This window comes from Rhinolophus ferrumequinum, chromosome 16 (genome assembly GCF_004115265.2).
Source record: "Rhinolophus ferrumequinum isolate MPI-CBG mRhiFer1 chromosome 16, mRhiFer1_v1.p, whole genome shotgun sequence".
Taxonomy (NCBI): domain Eukaryota; kingdom Metazoa; phylum Chordata; class Mammalia; order Chiroptera; family Rhinolophidae; genus Rhinolophus; species Rhinolophus ferrumequinum.
The window spans coordinates 29756617-29776925 of NC_046299.1; the positions used below are offsets into that span (position 1 = coordinate 29756617).

Sequence of the window (20309 nt, forward strand, 5' to 3'; positions counted from 1 at the left end):
GTGTCAGCACTTAAAAATCCCGAGAGTTCAGACCCTTTAGGGAAAATGTGGCGATCTGGTGACACTGGTGCACATTCTTGCCTGGCAGCAATTGGCCTAAGTTAAGATTTACTTTCCTTTCAGATGAGCGTGTATTCCTTTACACCACAATTCCACCTCACTCTGCTTTGCTCACTTACATTACCTCTTTGACCTGGTAAGCAGTTAAATTTGTGGCCCCAAGTGATTGGAGGAAATCAGTCTTATTACAATAATCCCCCTTATTTTCAGGGGATACTTTCAAAGAGCCCTCCCCCACAGTGGATGCCTGAAACTGCCGATAGTATGCATCCCTATATACTACACCATGTCTTTTTCCTGTACATGCATGCCTATGATAAAGTTTAATTTTTAAATTGGGTACAGTAAGAGATTAACAATAGTAACTAATAATAATGAAATAGAACAATTATAATATGCTATAATAAAAGTTATGTGAGTGTGGTCTCTCTATCTCTCTGATAACCAGTCCGATCACCGAAAACTGCTATGTGACTGACAGGTAGGTAGCATATACAGTATGGATGTGCTGGACAAAAGGATCATTCATGTCCCAGGTTGGACAGAGTGGGATAGCAAGAGATTTCATCACGCTACTTAGAATGATGTGTAATTTAAAACTTATAAATTGTTTATTTCCAGAATTTTCCATTTGATATATATATATATATATATTTCTTTACATTTAACAAAGAAATGTATTCATCATGCAGAGAAGGGAATAGGTAATGGTGAAAAACAGTTCTCAAAAATAATAGTATTTGGATGCCAGTGAACCTTTTAATATTTTTGGACCATGGTTGACTGTGGGTAACTGAAACTGCAGAAAGCAAAACTGTGGATAAGGGGGAGCTATTGTAGTTTTTGGTGATACTGCAGGTTTTTGGTAGTACTAAAAATGAAACAAAATAACATACAAATTGCTCAGAAACTACAGAAATTATTATGTAATCAGGACTACCCCCGGTTTACAAAGAATTCTCACATCATCGTATTTGATCCTTATGGCAACTGTGTGTGGTTGACAGAGAAATGAACAGTCCCCCAGTCTGAAGAAGTTTAATTTAGACAGCTCTGCTGCCTCTGAATTCACTGTTGTCTAGAACTGGAGCAAGGTGGAGTGAGAGTAGGTGGGTGTAGAAGAGCATGTTAAGTTTGCTTCTAGAGATAGCCAACAAGACAAGCCCAGGAAAGGATAACAAATTAGTGTACAGTACATCAAGGAGATGAGTATAATGTAGCATGGGGGAGACTGAAAGAAGCAAGATGAGTACATTAGGGTCTCTGGTGGGTCAGGTCACAAATAAGACAGATGGAAACACTGACACTGGGAAGATACGATTCCTAGAAGCTGAATAGACAAGATAATCTGGCCAGTTAGACACACAGTTAAAATAATAGACTTGTTAAAAGTTAAAAATGGATATTTGTATTTAAACTTATGAGTCAACCAGCCAAACTGGTACTAATTAATACCATGATTGAGCAAAATACAAAACATCTTTCTACAAATATTTGGAGTAATGAACAAATTAGGGGTTGCAGTAATATAAACGTTAGCATGTATCAGTACTTCATTTCTTTTTATTGCTGAATAGTATTCCATTATATGGGTATACCACATTTTATCCATTATCATTCATTAATTTCTTACAATAATGTTTTTCATTTTTTATAAGTTTTACACTTCTTTTGTTCAATTTTTTCTTGAACCATTTGACAGTAAGCTGCCAATTTGAGGTCTTATACCCTGTAATTCTTCAGTGTGATTTCCTACAAACAAGGACATTCTATATAACCATAATACCACCATCAAAATCAGAAAATTAACAGTGACATTCCTAGCATGTAAACCTCACATCCCATTCAGATTTTATTAGTTGTCCAATTATATCCTTTATTGAAGATACCTTAAATGAATGGATTCAGTTCAGAATTAGCATTGTAGTTGTCGTACCTCTTTATTCTCCTCAGACTGGGATGGTTCCACAGTTAAAGCCTTTTATGACCTTGACTCTTGAAATCTACAGACCAATTACTTTGTAAAATGTCCCTAATTTGGGTTTTTCTGATATTTCCTCATGATTAAATGCAGATTACCCAGCTTTGGCAGGAATATCAAAACATGAAGCTGTCTACATTTTCATTGCATCCTATCAGGTGGCACTCAATGTTGATTTGTCCTTCATTGATTATATTTACTTATATCACAGTAAGATAGTTCCTGCTAGCCTTCTCCACTGTAAAGTTACTCTTTTCCCTTTGTATAGTATCCTCAGGAGAGATACTTTAAAACTGTGTAAGTCTAATCTTCATCAGACTCTCAATTCATTTATTTGTATTAGTATGGACTTCCGATGTTCTATTATATTTAAAGGATTTTCATATTTAAAGGATTTTAATCCGAAACTATCATTATTTAGTCTGATGCTCAAATTATCCCAGATATGGGCTATTTTAAGGGGCCCTTTTAAGCTGGCTCCTGTATCCATTTAATATCCATCATTCTTTTAACACTTTATTTTTTGGCACAATAAGATGTTCCAGATTCATCTTGTACTTTCCCTGCCCCAGTCCTGGAATCAACCATTTCTCTAAGGAACACCTATTCCTTTTAGTGGAGAATAAAATTTAGAAACCAAGTTCTTAGTGCTGGGTGTACTCGTTGCTGTTTGGGAGCAGGAGCAGGATCGCTGCTCCTAGGCTTTCATAGAGCTAGAAATACACGTATGCACATGTATATATATATATATGAATATTTGGTTCACAGACACATTTACATCTATAAATATTTGTTATCTGCATGCACACACACACACACGAGGTCTGAATATTAAGTTCACAAACTCATTGCTAAAATTAAGTTCACGAACTATAGTATTGCTAAATATCACTACGGTCACCTTCAAAATACTCTCCTTGGGAAGCTATGCACCAACGCCAGTGCCTAGTCCACCCTTCAAAGCAATTGTGGAACTCTTTCTGGAATGGCCATCAGAGCTGTCATCATTACCCTTGATGTCTTGAATGTCATCAACATGTCTTCCTTTCAATATTTTCTTTATCTTCGGGTAAAGAAAGAAGTCATTGGGGACCAGATCAGGTGAGTAGGGAAGGTGTTCCAATACAGTTATTTACCGACTGGCTAAAAACTCCCTCACAGACAGTGCCGTGTGAGCTGGTGCATTGTCGTGATGCAAGAACCATGCATTGTTGACAAAAAGTTCAGGTCGTCTAACTTTTTCTCTGCAGTCTTTGTAGCACTTCAAAATAGTAACCAAATTTGGTTAACTGTCCATTTGGTACAAATTCATAATAAATAATCCCTCTGGTATCAAAAAAGGTTAACAACATCATTGCAACAAGTTGACGAACTTGTCAGACCTGGGGGGGGAGAGAGAGAGAGAGAATGAATGTGTGTATGTATATATCTGCAGACGTATATAGTATATAGTATATAGTATATAGAAAAACCATGAGAAAACCATGAGTCACACAGTTAACCTCCAATTCCAATCTAAAACTACAAAGTCTATTTTAGCTTTTTCTTGTCCATATTTGTGATTCCTTGCCCTGATAGTGAAACCCTAGTTTCTCATTATCCTTAATAGATACTTACTTAATCCATCGCCTTAAATGTAGCTAATATCTCATCACTGCTGCCACCCCCTTCCCTTTGAGGTCCTTCTTGGCCATTATCACTCCATGTTGGGCTGCTCCATTAGTGGTTCCTCTTTTTATTTTATTTGAGCTTTGACACCCCACTTGTGGCTGTTCCCTCTAAAGTATGCCTACTAATCCTGCTTGGGCTTCAACTACTGTGTTGGGCTGCCAGGGGCCAAGACTACTCACCCGACTTGGGAATGGGGATATTTAAACATGCATTAGCCTTTATTTTAAATATCCTGAAGTTTGTAAATAAACCCGAGTATAAGGCCTAACTTGGCTGTCTACAAAATTCAGGAAAGAGAAAGTGATGGAAAAGGGGATGGGTAACCCTGTACTCAAAAATAACACTCTCTTGCCTTTTTCCTTAAGGTTTTTTGGTAGCTATAAAATAGGTGATGAATAGGGAATCTTAAGTACAGAGTGGGTTGTTGGACTTAAACTTGTAACCATTTATATGGGAAAAATATGTAAGTTATTTTCTAGAAGGAGATGCATTAAGAATGTATTTATCTTTTTGGATGGTAGAATTTAGGTACTTTGTATTTCCTTTTACTTAAAAAAGAATTATATCTACAACTAGCATAGATCATTTATTATGTGAGTAAATACGAAAATAAAAATAAAACAAGTACTTCAAATGCCCAGGATTGAGTACTTTTGCTTAATGGTCCTGGCATAAGGGAAAAAGAAAAACTAAAAAAGTATGTGCCCATATTCTTAGGAAAGGCTTTGATAAACATTTAGTTTCTTTCTGCCTTTGGCCATCATTAGTAATAGCTTAGAATTCTGATCTCTAATGTTGCATAAACATCCCTCTGCATTAACTTTGGTGTTTGTTTTTTTGGTGGGGGATGTATTTTTAATTTTTAAAAAGCTTTATTTTGACTAATTTTAGACTTGCAGAAAAGTTACAAAAATAAAATATTTCCTCAATATATAATTATAGTGTAATTATCAAGAATAAGAGAATATCTTTACCTTTGTAGTTGATAACATCTTTGAGAAGATACTTTGGGGTTATGCAAATCCTTTTGTGCCTCAAACTTTTTAGCATCTACTGGTAGATCTTGTCTGCAACATTTATTACTGTACCTAATGGTAATTTTTTCCCTCTTTCCTTCTTTATTTGTTAACTGAAATTCTGTGAAATAGAACTGTTTTTTCTCTCATTCATTTACTTATATCAGTATGAACTCACAGATATTTATTTTATTCTATGGGTTAAAATTCAGTGCTGTCATTTTTTATTTTGTTGCTCAAATTGTTCTAGCTTTGGCCATTAGGAGCTCCTTGGGTTGGCTCCTGTGTACTTTCAGTGAGCCCCCATCTTTTTTAGAGAATTTCTTTATTTCAGGCTCATCTTGTTTTTTCTGGTATATACCCATAAGTAGAATTACTGGATCATATTGTAATTGTGATTCTAATTCTCTGAGGAACTTCCATACTGTCTTCCATAGTGCCGCACCATTTTACATTCTCACGAGCTGTGCACAAGAGTTCCAATTTTTTGACATCTTCACCAGCACTTGTTATTTTGGTTTTTGCTTTGTTTTGGTAACGGCCATCCTGTGGTATCTCATTGTGGTTTTAATGTGCATTTCCGTAATGGTAAGTGATCTTAGTATGTACGCGGTGTGATAAAAAATTACGGTGAATGTTTAAATTTAAAAAAATTTACAGTAAAAGACACATTGCCATTAATCCCCCTCAGAGTACTTCCCCTTGCCTTGAACACACTTATCCCATTGTTCTTGCCCCTTTCTGAAGCAGTTCTGGAAGTCCTCTTTCGTGAGTGTGTTTAGTTGCGCTGTCATGGCTGCCTCGATGTCCTGAATTGATTCAAAACGTTTACTTTTCATGGTCATTTTGACTTTGGGGAAGAGCCAGAAGTCATATGGTGCCCGATCTGGTGATAAGGTGAATGAGGACACACCATAATGTTTTTATTTGACAGAGATTGCCATACCAGAAGCGATGTGTGACACGGAGCATTGTCATGATGGACGATGAAACCATTTGCCCATTTCATGTTAATGCTTATTCGATCCATGATTTATAGCACACTTTAAACCACACCTTCTCTCAACTTTAGCTCACACCCGACTCACTGCACCGAACAAGTTGAATCTTGTCACACACTGTTACTAAGGTTCGACGCACCGCTTCCTGTATTGAAGATCCCTGCCTTTCCATTGGATGCACCCGGCAGCAGCATTCACCGTATTTTTTGATCACACCTCATATATATATATATATATGTATATACACATATACATATATATATATATATGCTTTGTTCAATATTTAGCTATGAGCCACACATGCTTATTTAAATGTAAATTAAAGTTAACAATTCAGTTTCTCAGTCACCTTAGCCATATTTCAAGTCTCATGTGGCTCATGGCTACCATATGAGGCAGTGCACATATAGAACATATCCATCATCACAGAAGCTCTATGAAACTGGCCTGATCTATGTTATGACAATTCCCAAATGTATATTTCTAGTCAGAACCTCTCCACTGAATTTCAGATTTAGGTAATAAGCTTCCTACTCAATATTTGTCCCTGGGTGTCCAATATAGATCTTGAACTCATGACGTCCAAAACCTATCTCCAGATCTTCTCCCTGAAAACCTGCTCTTCCCACAGTTTTTCTCCCCCATCTCAGATAATCACATCTCTATTCTTCTGCTTATTTAGACTAACAACTGAGTCATTCTTAACTCCTTGTTCTTATATCCCTCCTCCAGTCAGCATATACCGTAGTTCCCCGAAAGTAAGACCGGGTCTTATATTAATTTTTGCTCCAAAAGACACATTAGGGCATATTTTCAGGGGATGTCTTATTTTTTCATGTACAACAATCTACATTTATTCAAATATAGTCATGTCATCTTCTGGGACATCATCATAACGTACTAAATGCGTCCGTCTAGCTGATGATCTTAACTGGGGTTTATTTTCGGGGAAACATGGTATATCCAGATCCAGTACTTGTATAGTTTCATTTTTAACATTTATAGTCATGTGCTGCTTAGCAACAGGGATCTGTTCTGAGAAATGTGTCGTAAAACAATTTCGTCATCATGTGAACATCTGAGAGCGCACTTACACAAACCTGATGGTATAGCCTGCTACACACCTAGGCTGCTTGGTACAGCCTGTGGCTCCTAGGCTACAAGCCTGTGCAACGTGTTACTCTACAAAACAAGATTAAATCAAGCACAAGAGAAAATTATGCAATCGAGATACGGTAAACGTGGTATGTGAGGCTGCTGCTGACATCACATGGCATACTGTTTTACAGCAAACTTCAAAAATAAGTATACTCTAAAATAACAATAAAAAGTATAATATAGTAAACACATAAACTAGTAACACCGTCGTGTATTACCATTATCACATATACACTGTATGTAATTGTATGTGCTATACTTGTAAACTACTGGAAGGGCACTAGCTTTGTTTACACCCGTTGTGCTACAGTGTTATAACATCAGGAGGTGGTGGGAATTTATCAGCTCCATTATAGTCTTATGAGACCACCATTGTTGATGTGGTCCATCATTGACCAAAATGTTATGCAGCGCGTGACTGTAGTGCCCTTATACATTGGGAGTTTGATTTTATGAATCGTGTTAGATACGGATCTAATTTTATCTTTTCCCCAATGGCTGCTCAGTTGTCCAAAGACCATTTATTAAAACATCTGTCTTTTACCCAGTGAGTCGAAATGGCCATTTTTGTCAAACACTAAATTTCCATATGTATTTGGGTCTAATTCTGTTCTTTCTAGTCTTTTCTACTGATCTATTTGTCTTTTGTTATGGCAGTACTATACATACTGTTTTCAGTACAGAGTACGTTTTAATGTCTAATAAGTTCCCCACGTAAAATTTTTCAGTGTTTTTCTAACTATTTTTAGGTGTTTATTTTTTCCGTATAAGTTTTAATATCAATTTGTGTAACTCCATAATACATCATTCTAGTATTTGTATTGGGATTCTGTATTAGTTTTTAAGCGATACTTGTCAGAGCCTTGGGAATTCTTGACAGTATCAGTGCCACTGAAGGGCTCTGTGAGGCTGGAATAGGGTCTCGGACTTCTGTTCCGCTTGAAACAGAGTAGTTTAGTTTTATGAATTATATTTCCATAAGATTTCAGTGGAAGGAAGCATGTTTCCTTTTTTAAAAGCGGCTTGAAAACCACGTCATGAATAGTATTCAAGCCTCTACTTGACAGGGTGCTTCTGCCACTACCTAGTCAGTGAAGACTGCTCTCATTGTTTGGTTACATAAGCATCAGTTGCTCTCCTTGTACTCCCACCATTAAACCTAGTTTTGCGTGCTGAGGCGACATGAAGTGGCTTCACTTTGTTACATAATAGTCTTCAATATCTGAACATTGCATTTATGGATTGGTCATAGTATTGTGGGACATCCCATTCTGATACAGATCCTTTTGGGGCCAGGTGAGAATGTCAATAATTACCGTTCTTTGGCTTGAGCTGCTGTTGGGATTCTGGAGCCACAATGCCTGGACTCTGTCATTTACTTCTGTGTGACTGTGGTACTCGTTACTTCCCTCTCTCAGCCCATTTCCTCATCAACAAAATGGGGACAATAACAGTATCTGCCTCACAGGTTTGTGGTGAGAATTAAATGAGGGAATGCATGTAATGTGTATTGTCTATCATGTAGTTAAGTGTTCAGTAAATGTGAACTAACAGTGTTACCATAGCTATGAAGAGGAGAAGAAAGTGTTATGTATTTATTTCTGTACACAACAAACAGCACAGGTATAATTTCATGGTTGTAGGCAGCCTGCTAGTTGGGGCTTGAAGGATGAGTTTTCTTGAATCAAGGTCTGTATCTAAATAAACAGAATAGCATCTGTGATTTTTTTTTAAAAGTCACAAACTAGGCTGTTACTTTCTAAATTACCTGAAGTCCTCATCCTATGTGTAGAAAGAAACAAAATGAATCCTAAAATTGACAGCAACATTGAACCAAACCACAGTAGGTCAGCAACTGAGTGAGGAAGTAGGTTCTGGAATTAGGCTATGGGTTCTTTTCCATTGTCTGCTTAAAGCTTCCATCTCACATCACAAACTATTTAAAAAATTATTTTGGAAATTGCCTCAGTTGTGAGCCAAGAAACCAATTTCTTAAGGGAGCAACAACAGTGAATGAAAGGGAAATCCAGATTTTTTTCTTTATTAATTAGCCTTGTTATATTGTGATGTAGGTGATCCAAGTTAACAATAAAGTAATAATAATAATAACAAATTTCACTTTGGGCTTATAAATTTAGTAACCAGAACCGAGTGCATTCGAGTCCATTAAGTTTTACCTTTTCAAAGGTTCTTTTTATACTATTCTGAAATGTAAAGAATCAAGATCACCTAATATCTACTATCCTGAGATAACCATACTCAACATTTCTGTGAGTATCCTTCCTGAGATTTAGTCTCTATACATAAAATAAACTATTTAACTTGGTGGAGTGATTAAAAACATGGTGCTTTGGTGTCTATAAAGACTTGGGTTTGAATCCAAGTTCTTTTATTTAATACCTGTGTGGCCCTAGCCAGATAACTTTTATGAGGTTTAATTTCCCCGCCCAAGAAAAACGAGAATAGGATCTGTCTAAGGGGTTCATTGAAAATACAATTCCCATGAAGAGTTCGTGCTGTGCAAGATACTGACTGAGCCCAGGAAGGGTCTGTCCCAGTGTCCTGGCTGTGCTGCTTTCCAAGGTGGGTCCCTTTACTTGTGCACTGGATTGCTTCCTCAAGGACAAGGTTTCTGCAAACCTCTCCTCCTCCATTATCATTTTTTCTCCTCTTTTCATTTAAGTCTTTTTTGGTTTAGATTTTTAAATATAAATAAATAGGTGGGAGCAGATAGCTTTGTGTGTTTTGATGAAGCTATCCCCTGGGTTTTATTTGAAATGGGTTGAATTGGTTGCAGTGATTCTCATTCATTATTTTTGGATTACAAAGTCAGAGCTATAAACTAGGGTCTTTCATCCTTGACACTGTTGACATTTTGGGCTGGATAATTCTTTGTTGTGGGGGCCGTCCTGTGCGTTATCAGATCCTTAGTAGCATTCCTGGCCTTTACTCACTAGTTGCCAGTTGCACCCTTCAGTTTGACTCTTCAGTTGTGATACATTGCCAAATGTCCCCTTGGGGAGCAAAATTGTCACCTATTGAGAACCCCTGACTATAAACAGTGGTTTGCCTATTACAATTATAAAGGGATAATTACTTACCTGTTTTCCTGAGTCTTACAAAGTACCCTCCTATTACCAGCCTGTCCAGTGATTGTTTTGACCTCAGTAGGTGACAGTATACAACTGGAATTTGCATGAGTATATGTTAAGAATGCTCGTAATAACATGGTGGTTACTGAGGTGGTCTATTGCATCTCACCCTCCTGGGACCGTAATTATGATTATTATATAAGGTTACCATTTATGGGTGCCTATTAATGTACCAGCCACTACCTTGGTGAAGTTTATTTGTACCTGTTTCACAGGAGAAATGCTGTAAAGGCTGCCTAAGTCTGATGCAACTTTTAGATACCTCTGTCAATTTAATGAACCCATATGCACACTTCACGTGACTCTTGATTGCAAAACAAGATGAGGCCACAAGCCCTGTTTGACCAGAAGAGTCCAGTAGTATCCAGGATCTAAGCAGCAAATGGGTCATTTGGTAAAGGTGAAGGTATATAATTACTGGACACTGGCTGGAAGTGATCAGTAGATCAGTGCTGGCATGGAGAATCATACTAAAGCACAGTACAGGTCCAGCTTCCTGAACCAGCATTACGTGACTCTTTCTGTGAGAAGCAGGGTGTGCATAAGGGTGGAACTGAGCCCTCAAATGGAGACACATCCAGAATACAGAGTACGGGGTGTTTGTGATTTGCTTTCCTTAGAGGGCTATCTTCAGAGAATTAGTCACAGGTTGGTAACTCTTCCTCACCTGTGATTTAAATGAATCTTTAGAGACCATGACAGGGATCCTTGAGCTGTCCTTGTTTTTCTGGGATCATGGCGCATCTATGAGGAAGATATACCTGTATGTAAAATTAATTCTGAGTTTGAAGAAATGTTAACTTGATATAGTATTCTTTTTATATTATTTTAAAATAAAGAACCTATCTAAATCAAATTCCCGGTTAGAAGTTGTTGTTTGATGTAAATGTTGAAAATTGTTGAGGGGAGAATTTATTCAAAGTTGAATCATTTTGCTTTTACTTATTTTTTGCTTACATGATTACATTTATGGCTTGTCACTTTTAATTGCTTTTTGGGAATATGAAGTTCTATTTTTAAATAACGTAATTACTAAAAACTAATTTTCAAATTATGCATAATGAATGAAGACTTCCTTTATTATTGACTTCGTTAAGTTGCCTGATGCTGTACTTACACGAGCTTCCTATTTGTTGTGGCCAGAATGACATCAGCAGAATGAATTGCCTCAGGACACACCTGAGAAGGTTTAGATAATTATCACATTAATTGGACTATTATTTCTTAGTGAGCCTTCTCTGTTTAGCACCTATTTGATATGGATAGGTACTTTCAGTATTCAAATGGTGCTATTTCCAGGATGACTTTTGGTGGATGATATTTATAGTCTTAAGTAATTCATGTGTCTCCCGCCTCCTTTTATTTTACTATATTATGTTTTTTAAAAAAACTATTTAAAAAACTTTTAATTGAAATATATCTTAAGTTTTCAGCTTGATGAATTTTCACAAATTGAACATACTTAGTAACCAGCATATGACCAGTATCCCAGAAGCCTTCCTCATGCCTCCTCCTAATCACTACCCGCTACCCCGAAGGGTGACCACTATCCTGACATAAAGGCATAGCTTGATTTTACTTGTCCTCACACCGTGTATATATACACGGGAGGATGCAGTATTTATTCTTTTGTATGTAGCTTCTTTCAGTCAACCTTGTAAGATTCATCCTTATTGTTGTGTTGTGTTCTAGATTATTCATTTTCATTGTCGTATACTATTCCATTGTGTGAATATATCACAGTTTATCTTTTCACGGTCCATGGACATTTGATCATTTCTAGTTTTAGTGATTATGAATAGTATGACAGTGAACATATAAGTGCATTTATTTGGGGTATGTATCTAATAAATGAATTGTTAGGCCATATTGTCAGTTTTATATATACTGTAGTACATACTCCCAGGTTGCGATAATGGTTGTATCAATTTTCATTCCTGCCACCAGCATATGAGAGTTTAGGTTGCCCCATAACTTCTCTATCACTTGGTACTTTCTCTCTTTTTCATTTTAGCCATTCTGGTAGGTATGTAGTGATAGCTCAGAAAATTTCCTGTGGCAAAAATCAGCTGTGAATTTGGGGCATCTTGGGGCTTTAGTCGGTCACACCAAGCTCATGCTCCCCCCTAAGCCTGGCTTTCTCTCCCTAGATTAAAGTCCTTCTGCTTGGGCCAACTGTGATCTTCAGGCCACACTCAGAATTGGCAAATACCCCCCCCCCCAGAAGAAAACAGGTGAGGATCCTGAGCTTGCTCAGAGGGCGCTCCCCCTCGGGAATTCCGGTTTCTGTAGTCCTTGATGCTTCCATACTTCTCTAACGTCTTTGAACATGTGATTTTTGTAACTTATTGGGCTCTTGCTAGTTTTTGAAGCTGAATCAGGTTGCCATGACTTATATCAGGGGTGCCAAACTGCGGCCCGCAGGCCCACTGCGGCCATGATCCATTGTTAATTGGCCCGCAGCAAATTCCAAAAATAGATTTAGTTTACTTAAATAAACCAGGTGAGGCAATACGTACTTCACCTCGAGTGAGTGGCCCGGCTGTTTGTGTATTTTACCGCATATGGCCCTTGGTGAAAAACGTTGAAAAAAGTTTGGACACCCCTGCCTTATATCCTACCCAGAAATGAAAATTGTCAGTATATTCTTGGGATTGTCTGTGCACACAATCATGTAACCCGTGAATAATGCTAGTTCTTTTCCCTCCTTCCTTTCTTATCTGGGTATATTTTCTTTTTCTTGTATTATTGGACTGGTCAGAATTACCAGTACAGTGTTGAATAGAAGAGACAATAGTGGCATCCTATTGTGGAGATGGGGGTGTTTGCATTATTTCACCATTGAATACAATAGCAGTTTTTGTGGCTAATTTTTCAGATGCAGGAATTTTTCTCCCTTCTATTTCTAGTTTGCTGACTTTTTTTTTCCACCCCCTTCCTCTCCCCTGCTGACTCTTTTTAAGGACATGAATGGTTGTTAAATTTAGTTAAGTGCTTTTTCTGCATCTACCAAGATGATTATGTGATTTTTCTCCTTTTTTCCTTTTCCTATGGCTATATATCCAAAAAATAAATTACCCATGACCCTATTATATCCACTGTAGTAATTATTTTCATATTCCCTCTCATGCATGAGACAATTCTATACACACGTCTCTCCCTTTAAACCTGCTATGTGTTTAATCCTGCCATACATTTTTCTTTTCATTTTTTTATTCGCAAAGTATAGTGAGATAATATGGTTCTCAGCCCAGGGACTCCTTTGGCAGATTAGAAGCATTCTTCCAAGCTCCTTCCACGACCTATCTCTTTTTAATATGGGGGAGAAGAAGTACGAAACTGAAAACTTTTCTGGGAGCATGTATTTTGACCTATTTTAATTTTCATTTCCTCATGTTGTTCTTTGGGATCGTACGGGAGGAGAATGGGGTCAGGGGAGGCGGTGAGGGTGGAAGCGGGAACTGAGGCAGAAAGCCATAGAAGGATGGCCTTCGCCTCCCCTTCCTATCCGTCCTCTTTCTGTAGAGTTCCAGCTTTGCCACAAGTCAAAGGTGTAAGTGCCCTTGGGCAAGTCACTTCAGCACTGAGCTTTTTTTCCCTCATCTGGGGTTGAGGAGAATGACTATCAACAGCTGCTGTGACTTGTCACTTAGGGAGAATGGAAATATTAAATTAGCAGTTTTACAAAGCATGTAACCTGTTAAAAATGGAGTGATTGTGAGGATTGGGTTTGTCCAGTGGCATCTGAAGGCTGCTTGCGGAAGAAGCACACTTGTGAAACACCACTGGTCCCAAAACTACAACTGTAAGAATCCTTCTGTGGTTAACTGTGTGGCAAGAGGTATAAAATGGAGGTTTTGTTCATTTGCGTAAACCTTCATAAGGTCTTTAAAGTGTTCCATGTTAAGTGAAGATAGTCACAACAGGCCTCCCAAAATGTACTACTTTGCCCATGTCCATGTGGATTATTTTGAGCTGAAGGCAGTTGAGACCCTGTGGGCTGAAGAGAAATTTTTACCTCTCCCTTAAAGAATTTAAATTTGGGCCTTGCCCATAATAAGAGCACGGACGAAAAAGCGGCCACATAAGAAACCCGACAAGCTTGGGGGAGGCCTGCATGGCGGGCCTTACAAACTCAGACCAAAAGTAACCACATGCTAGGATGGTCTGAACTCAAAAATTCCTAACTAAAAGCGAGTCGTAGTGGGTATTCTCATCCTAGGCCTGTAGCTTCCTTAACAAAAGTCAGTCTTGACCTTAAGTGAGGTTTTCTATTGTCTTTTTGCATCTAAGATAACATACCCTTGGAATGTCAGATAATCCCTTTTTGCAGACCCTTCAGGGCAACACCTACCCACCAGAGCTGGAGACCACAGAACGAACCCCTCACTGTCATCTTGTTCCCTTCTTACCATCTCTGTGTGCTATAAATGTTCATTATTAACTGTCCTGTGTCCACCAATGTAAAATAAGTATGTGTCTCTGTTTTACTTTTTATCCAATGCCAGAGATTTCCCTGCTTTGCTTTCTCCCGCCCCCCAATCTGTTGAGATTTTGTTTCTCAGCAATTGTCAGTTTGGTTCAGATAAGCTCATAAAAAGTCTCTAAAGGTTTGGATATTCTCACATCAACAAGAGTTGTCACCAAAAATAACTTTTGATGACCGATCTATAGGGCAGGGCAAATTTGTAATTACTGAACCTCTGCTCTTATTCTGTGAATGACCTTCTTCCCCTCTGAATCTCCAAGGCACCTTACCTTATCCTTAGCTCAGAATGTCATACACACCACTTTTACCTTTCTGTCTCTAGACCTCTTATGTATGTGGGGTTACTGACTCTCATGTACGTGGGGTTCCCATACATACATATTTAATTAAATTTGGTTATCTTCTCTTGTTAATCTGTCTCATGTCCATTTAATTATTAGATCAGCCAAAAGAACATGGAAACGTAGAGGAAAATTACTTCCTCCTGCGCATAAGCCTGTCGCTTTGGGAATGAACAACCATAGATACACGTGCACCAACATTTGCAAAAGCACGTATCTCTAAAATGATACTGCTGTAGGGTTCCTTTAAATTGCAACCACCCTTATTCCTTTAAGGGTTTATTTTTTTCCTTGTAAACTCCTTTCCAGAGGGCATAGACTTAGAATAGCTGACATTTTGCCTGGAACAAAGGCAAAGAAAGCATCTCATCATGGGAAAATAGGATTTAATTGACAGGATTGTAGTTTATACCAACCTTTGTGATCTAGCTGGGATATGAGGTGAGACGTACTGGTCCCTATAACTGAAGAGCCCTGGGAAGATGGTTCCCTAAGACATGTCGTTATTTTTTAGGTCAAGTAACATGCGTAGTATTTGGGAATGTGTGGTCTTCTAGTGAGGCCTCCCAGGGCTTATACCACCACTACCTTGACATTCTCTCTTACTTACCTCTGGCTTCTATGGTGAGGAAAGGATGTTTCTTGTGTGGTTCTGATTCTAGGCATTTTCTCCCTGGACTCCTCCTCCACATTCGGGAGTGCCATAGGTAAGCTCAACTTCTGCCTGTGGTTTTGGGTGTGGATGGATTCCATCAAAGGGAGGTTTTGATATATAATTGACAATTAGCATGATCATTCTCCTGTTTGGGTTTATAGGTCATTCATTTAGAGATTAGAAATGGACCAGGTCTAACTTTAAATATGTCTGGGGCAATGGGGTGGGTAGGAAACAAAAGGCAAAGTAAAGTTTGTCAATCTCCTACTCAATACACTGTGGAATACTTCAAAAGATATGAGAGAAAAGGTGGTTTGCAGAAAAATTTCCTCTTGGTATGGGAATTTGGAAATGACCTGTTTGGGAATTTGTTTTTGCAAACCTAAAATTTAGGTCTTTACATGTCTAGATAAAAGTCCATGATGTCTCAGTAGAAGTCTGGTTGTAGTTCTGTTAACACCAAGCTCTGTTTTTTCTCTATGTGCCTCGTGTTTTTTTCTTACCACCAGTCCTTTGCTCACGTATTTCCTTCCTTTTACTTGGCATGCTTCTGCTCGTCTACTCTCTTTTTCTCTCTCCCCTCTGGACAGTTAGGCGCCCCTCTTTAATTGCTCCCTTAGTGTCCTGGGGACAACTTTGTGGCCACACTTAAAAGATATCTGTTGCTAGTCTGAGTTCCTTCAGAGCAAGGGCTCTGGTGTACTCATCTTTGTAGCCAATGTGCATGGTGTAGTGTCTCATCTTAATAGATAGGCCTCCTTAAATGTTTGCTTATGGGGTGGGGGCTGGAGTGTGCACAGGACTAGGAGTTAAGAACCGAATTATAATTGTAACTTTTGCTGTATGATCTTGGACAAGCGATTTAATGTCCCTAAGCTTCAGTTTCCTTATAAGTAAGATGAGGGGACTAGCCCACCTGGGGATCTTGTTAAAATGCAGATGCTGGGGGTGGCCGTTTAGTTCAGTTGGTTAGAACATGGTACTCTTAACAAGGTGGTTGGTTCGATCCCCGCCTCGGCCACTGTGAGCTGTGCCCTCCACAACTAGATTGAAACAACTACTTGACTTGGAGCTGATGGGTCCTGGAAAAACACACTTAAAAAAAAAAAGAAAAAGAAAAAGAAATACAGATTCTGGCTCAGTAGGTCCCTGGTGGTTTCTGATATTTTGCATTTTTAACAAGCTTCCAGGAAGAGTAGGAGCTGCTGGTCCATGAACTACTAAGGACTAGATAACATCTGACGGCTCTTCCTGCTTTTACCTTCTTGTATTTTCAGTCATTGTTTTAAATTCTGAACAAAATTACAAAATATGCTGTGATTACTCTCTCTCTCGTTTATCAGAGTGCTGAATACTAACAGTTCTGTGCCTTATTAGGAAGTTTCCAATGTATGTCCCTGAAATTGAAACTGATTTTATTGCTTCTCAGATTTTGACTTTGACAGATAAAAATATCAAATAAATGTCTGGGAAAGCATTTGAGTTACAACAGCTTGTCATCTAAAAGTCAGAATACTTGCTTGCTCACTCTTTGGTGTACATTGGAGAATACTTGCAATAAATAAATTATTTATGCTAATGAGCTGAGATTGGATAGACATGTGATCTCGTGAGTATAAGTACAGAGTACAGAGACAGGGAAGCTGTTGATGAATTCATCATCAGAGGAGTTCCAGGTCATTTCCTTCAGTTATCCAGGTGAGAATCTAATTGTGGTGGAACATGTTGATAGATACACTATAGGTAATGCTAGACTGTGCCTACTGAATATGGATTGCTGGGGATGGGTCTCGTTTGAAAATGTTGCTACTCTTCCTTTTGGATTTTACTTCCTCAAGAAGTCACACTATTTGATTTGGGAGTATTGCCAGCTTGGAAATTTATAGCTGTCCTGGATCTCGTGTACAAATGTCTAAAAGAAGTTCAACTAATTTTTATGTTTGACTTATAGAATATATCTTTTTATTCTCAGCCACACCATGGATATTAATCAGGCATAGCTTCAATGTCCAAATGAGTTATATCCTGTGATGGGCTATGATTATAGACAAAAATAGCAATCCACTGTATTTTTTTTCTTTAAGAAAATGAAAATCTGGACAAGGGAAATTGAACGCTGAAAAAAGTACAGAATGTAGCCTATAATTGAGGGTGATTATCTTAATTATAATGAATTTTTCACCTCCCATAGAATAAGACAATTTGTCCTAATGAAGTCACCTGTATTTCATCTCCCCATTATGGTTGTGGATTGGACAGAAATTTTAGAGCTCCACCATCCCCACCACCACCATCATTATCATCACATTTTAATCATTTGTAACTTTTGGTTTCCCCAAGTCAGACTAACTGGGGCCAGCACAGTAGAGGGCTTTGGTTGTAAACAACAGCAGTAACATTTAGCTTTTGCTCCCACTTGGTGAATCCATGACTAGAACCTCAGCCCCCTCCCTTCCTCTAGTAGAGCCTTGCAGGGAGGAGCTGAGGCCTTCTCCATGGTACATGCTGAGCTTTCTTAATGTCGCCTTGTAATGTTGCCATCCTGGCTGTGGGTCTCAATGGAGCCTGCCTCACGGCTTCTTGAATGTTAATGTTGCTGCTAGATTGGAACTTATTTTTTTAAAATAGTAATTTCTATTGAACCCAAATTAAGGTTTTTGAAACCAGCTTTTTACTGAAGGCATTTGCGGCAGTCCAAATAGGTTCTCCTTTGGGAAATACCTTACCCAGGACTAATATTCTTGTGCCCCTCCTTGGAGGCTTAGATAGACTATTTTCTGTTACCTGAGCTTTTTTTTTTTTAACCACAAAACACAAATTTTTAAGGCTTTTCACTCAGATATTTTCATCTGTCTCTGACTGATTTTAAAGTGGTTTATGGCTAATGAAGTAGAAAGGAGTTGTTAATAATACCTTTTCATTCCAGATTACTTTAGAATTTTCCAACAGTGGCCTTATATTACAGAAATGTTAGCGTTATGTTTTATACTTTATTTTTCAAAACATTTTTACTATAAATAGGGCAAGATTATTAGCACTTTCTCTGTAAAGTACTATGTGATTTTTTAAAACCAGTATTATTATACAATTAGTATGACCTACAGTATTGATCTTTAATATTACAAATGTACTCCTCAAAAGAAGAGACAGGAGACAATAGGAGCAGACAAACCTCTTTGGTTTATCAATTATTACTCAGAAGAAAAGTTACAGATGATTTTATAGAGGAAGGTATCCTGACAAAAACAAACTGGAATTTTCCCTCCATTAATCTCCAGAGATTTTAACACCCAAAAATAAAGAGTTTTTTCCAATATAATTGCGTGCCTATTTACATCCCCTCTGGCTTACTTTTAAATCTGGATGTCTGTCAGTCTTTAAGGAGCAGTCAGATCCGCTTCTTTTGTCTTCCAGGTGAGAAGCAAATGTGCTAGCACAGGGTCAGTTTTCCTCTATAGTTTCAGGTATGTTTTTGGCTATACTTGATCAGTTTATTGACCTACTAATAGGTCAGGTTTAGTTTTTTATCTGTTAAGCAGTTCCCAACATAGACAAAAATAGCATCCACTCTTAGTCTCAAAAACACGCATACCTCAGGCTCTGGGGGAAAAAATCCCTTCCCTACACAGCACAAGACTGTGTGCTGATAGTCCCTTCTCATCACTGTAACTCTAGCTTTCCTAGAGAAGAAAGGAGAGGATTATCAGAGGAAGGGAGGTCCTTTGTAAGAGAATTTATCTGACTTCTCTGTTAAGATCTGGATTTGTTCCTGCTCTGGCACTCACCTCTGCATCAGACTTCAAAAATTACTTGGGATCCTTCCAACTTTGTTTTTGTCCTTACTTTTGCTACCCTCATAGGACAGCCCAAGTCTCTTTGTGTTAGGACTTCACAGAATTCTTTTCCTCTTTGGAGATGTTTCCCTGTTCTGAGCATGTGCATACCAGACTGCTGAGTTCTAGATCTGCCCTCTCTTTGAATATTATAAGGTTGAGCAATGTTTTGGATGACAGTAATTCTTACACCTCCCACCTCACTTAACTCTAACAGATGCCTCTGAAATGTGTGGGAAAGCAGTTATTGGTAATTGAAAACTATTCTAGGTCAGCATATTGACCAACTCATGGCCCAACCCATCCTGTCTCAAATCCCCATCCATGTGCTGTCCTAGATACAAGTAGGGCTCCATGAAACAGTATTGTTAGCATTTCTCTGAGAGGATGATGACTAAGAGGGAGGAGTGGACTGATAATACTCTGTATTATCTGTATAGATAGGCTATAAAAAGTTTCCTCCAGGTTTGTTGTTTTTAATCTGATGATGTACTATATGGGTTTGCTTGATGTTCTTTGTTCTGAAAAGTAGCCACAATCTAATAATTAATAATTTTTTTCTTTTAAGTTTTCAAAAACGGACTTACAGCAAAATGAATAATCCAGCTATCAAGAGACTAGAAAATCACATTATCAAATCTCCCGAAGACAAGCGAGAATATCGTGGGCTAGAGCTAGCCAATGGCATCCAAGTACTTCTCATCAGCGATCCCACCACGGATAAGTCGTCAGCAGCACTTGATGTGCACATAGGTACAATCTAACATTGTGAATTCAGCTTTGTTCAGTTTCATTGATCTTGTGTTGACATTTATTAGAACACTCCATATTTCTGCAAATAAAGACCTGATATTTAGCAGTTTGATGTACCTCACTTTGTACAGTAGTAGCCCTGTATAGTTATTGGTAATCTATAGTTGTCTAAGTCAAATAATCTTACATTTACCAAGGG

At 38.1% G+C, this 20309-nt stretch overlaps 1 protein-coding gene across 7 annotated transcripts in view; it reads left to right on the forward strand.

Moving 5' to 3' along the window:
• Window positions 1-20309, forward strand: part of IDE (insulin degrading enzyme) — a 110743-nt gene that overhangs the window by 27102 nt on the left and 63332 nt on the right. For 6 of the 7 annotated variants that reach the window (XM_033130861.1, XM_033130858.1, XM_033130857.1 and 3 more), the window contains exon 2: window positions 19926-20110. In XM_033130861.1, the coding sequence (XP_032986752.1) occupies window positions 19951-20110 (160 nt within the window). In that variant the 5' untranslated portion in view covers window positions 19926-19950. Of the gene's footprint in view, window positions 1-17178; window positions 17223-19925; window positions 20111-20309 lie in introns of those variants that run through there. The other variant, XM_033130862.1, reaches the window with a different exon arrangement.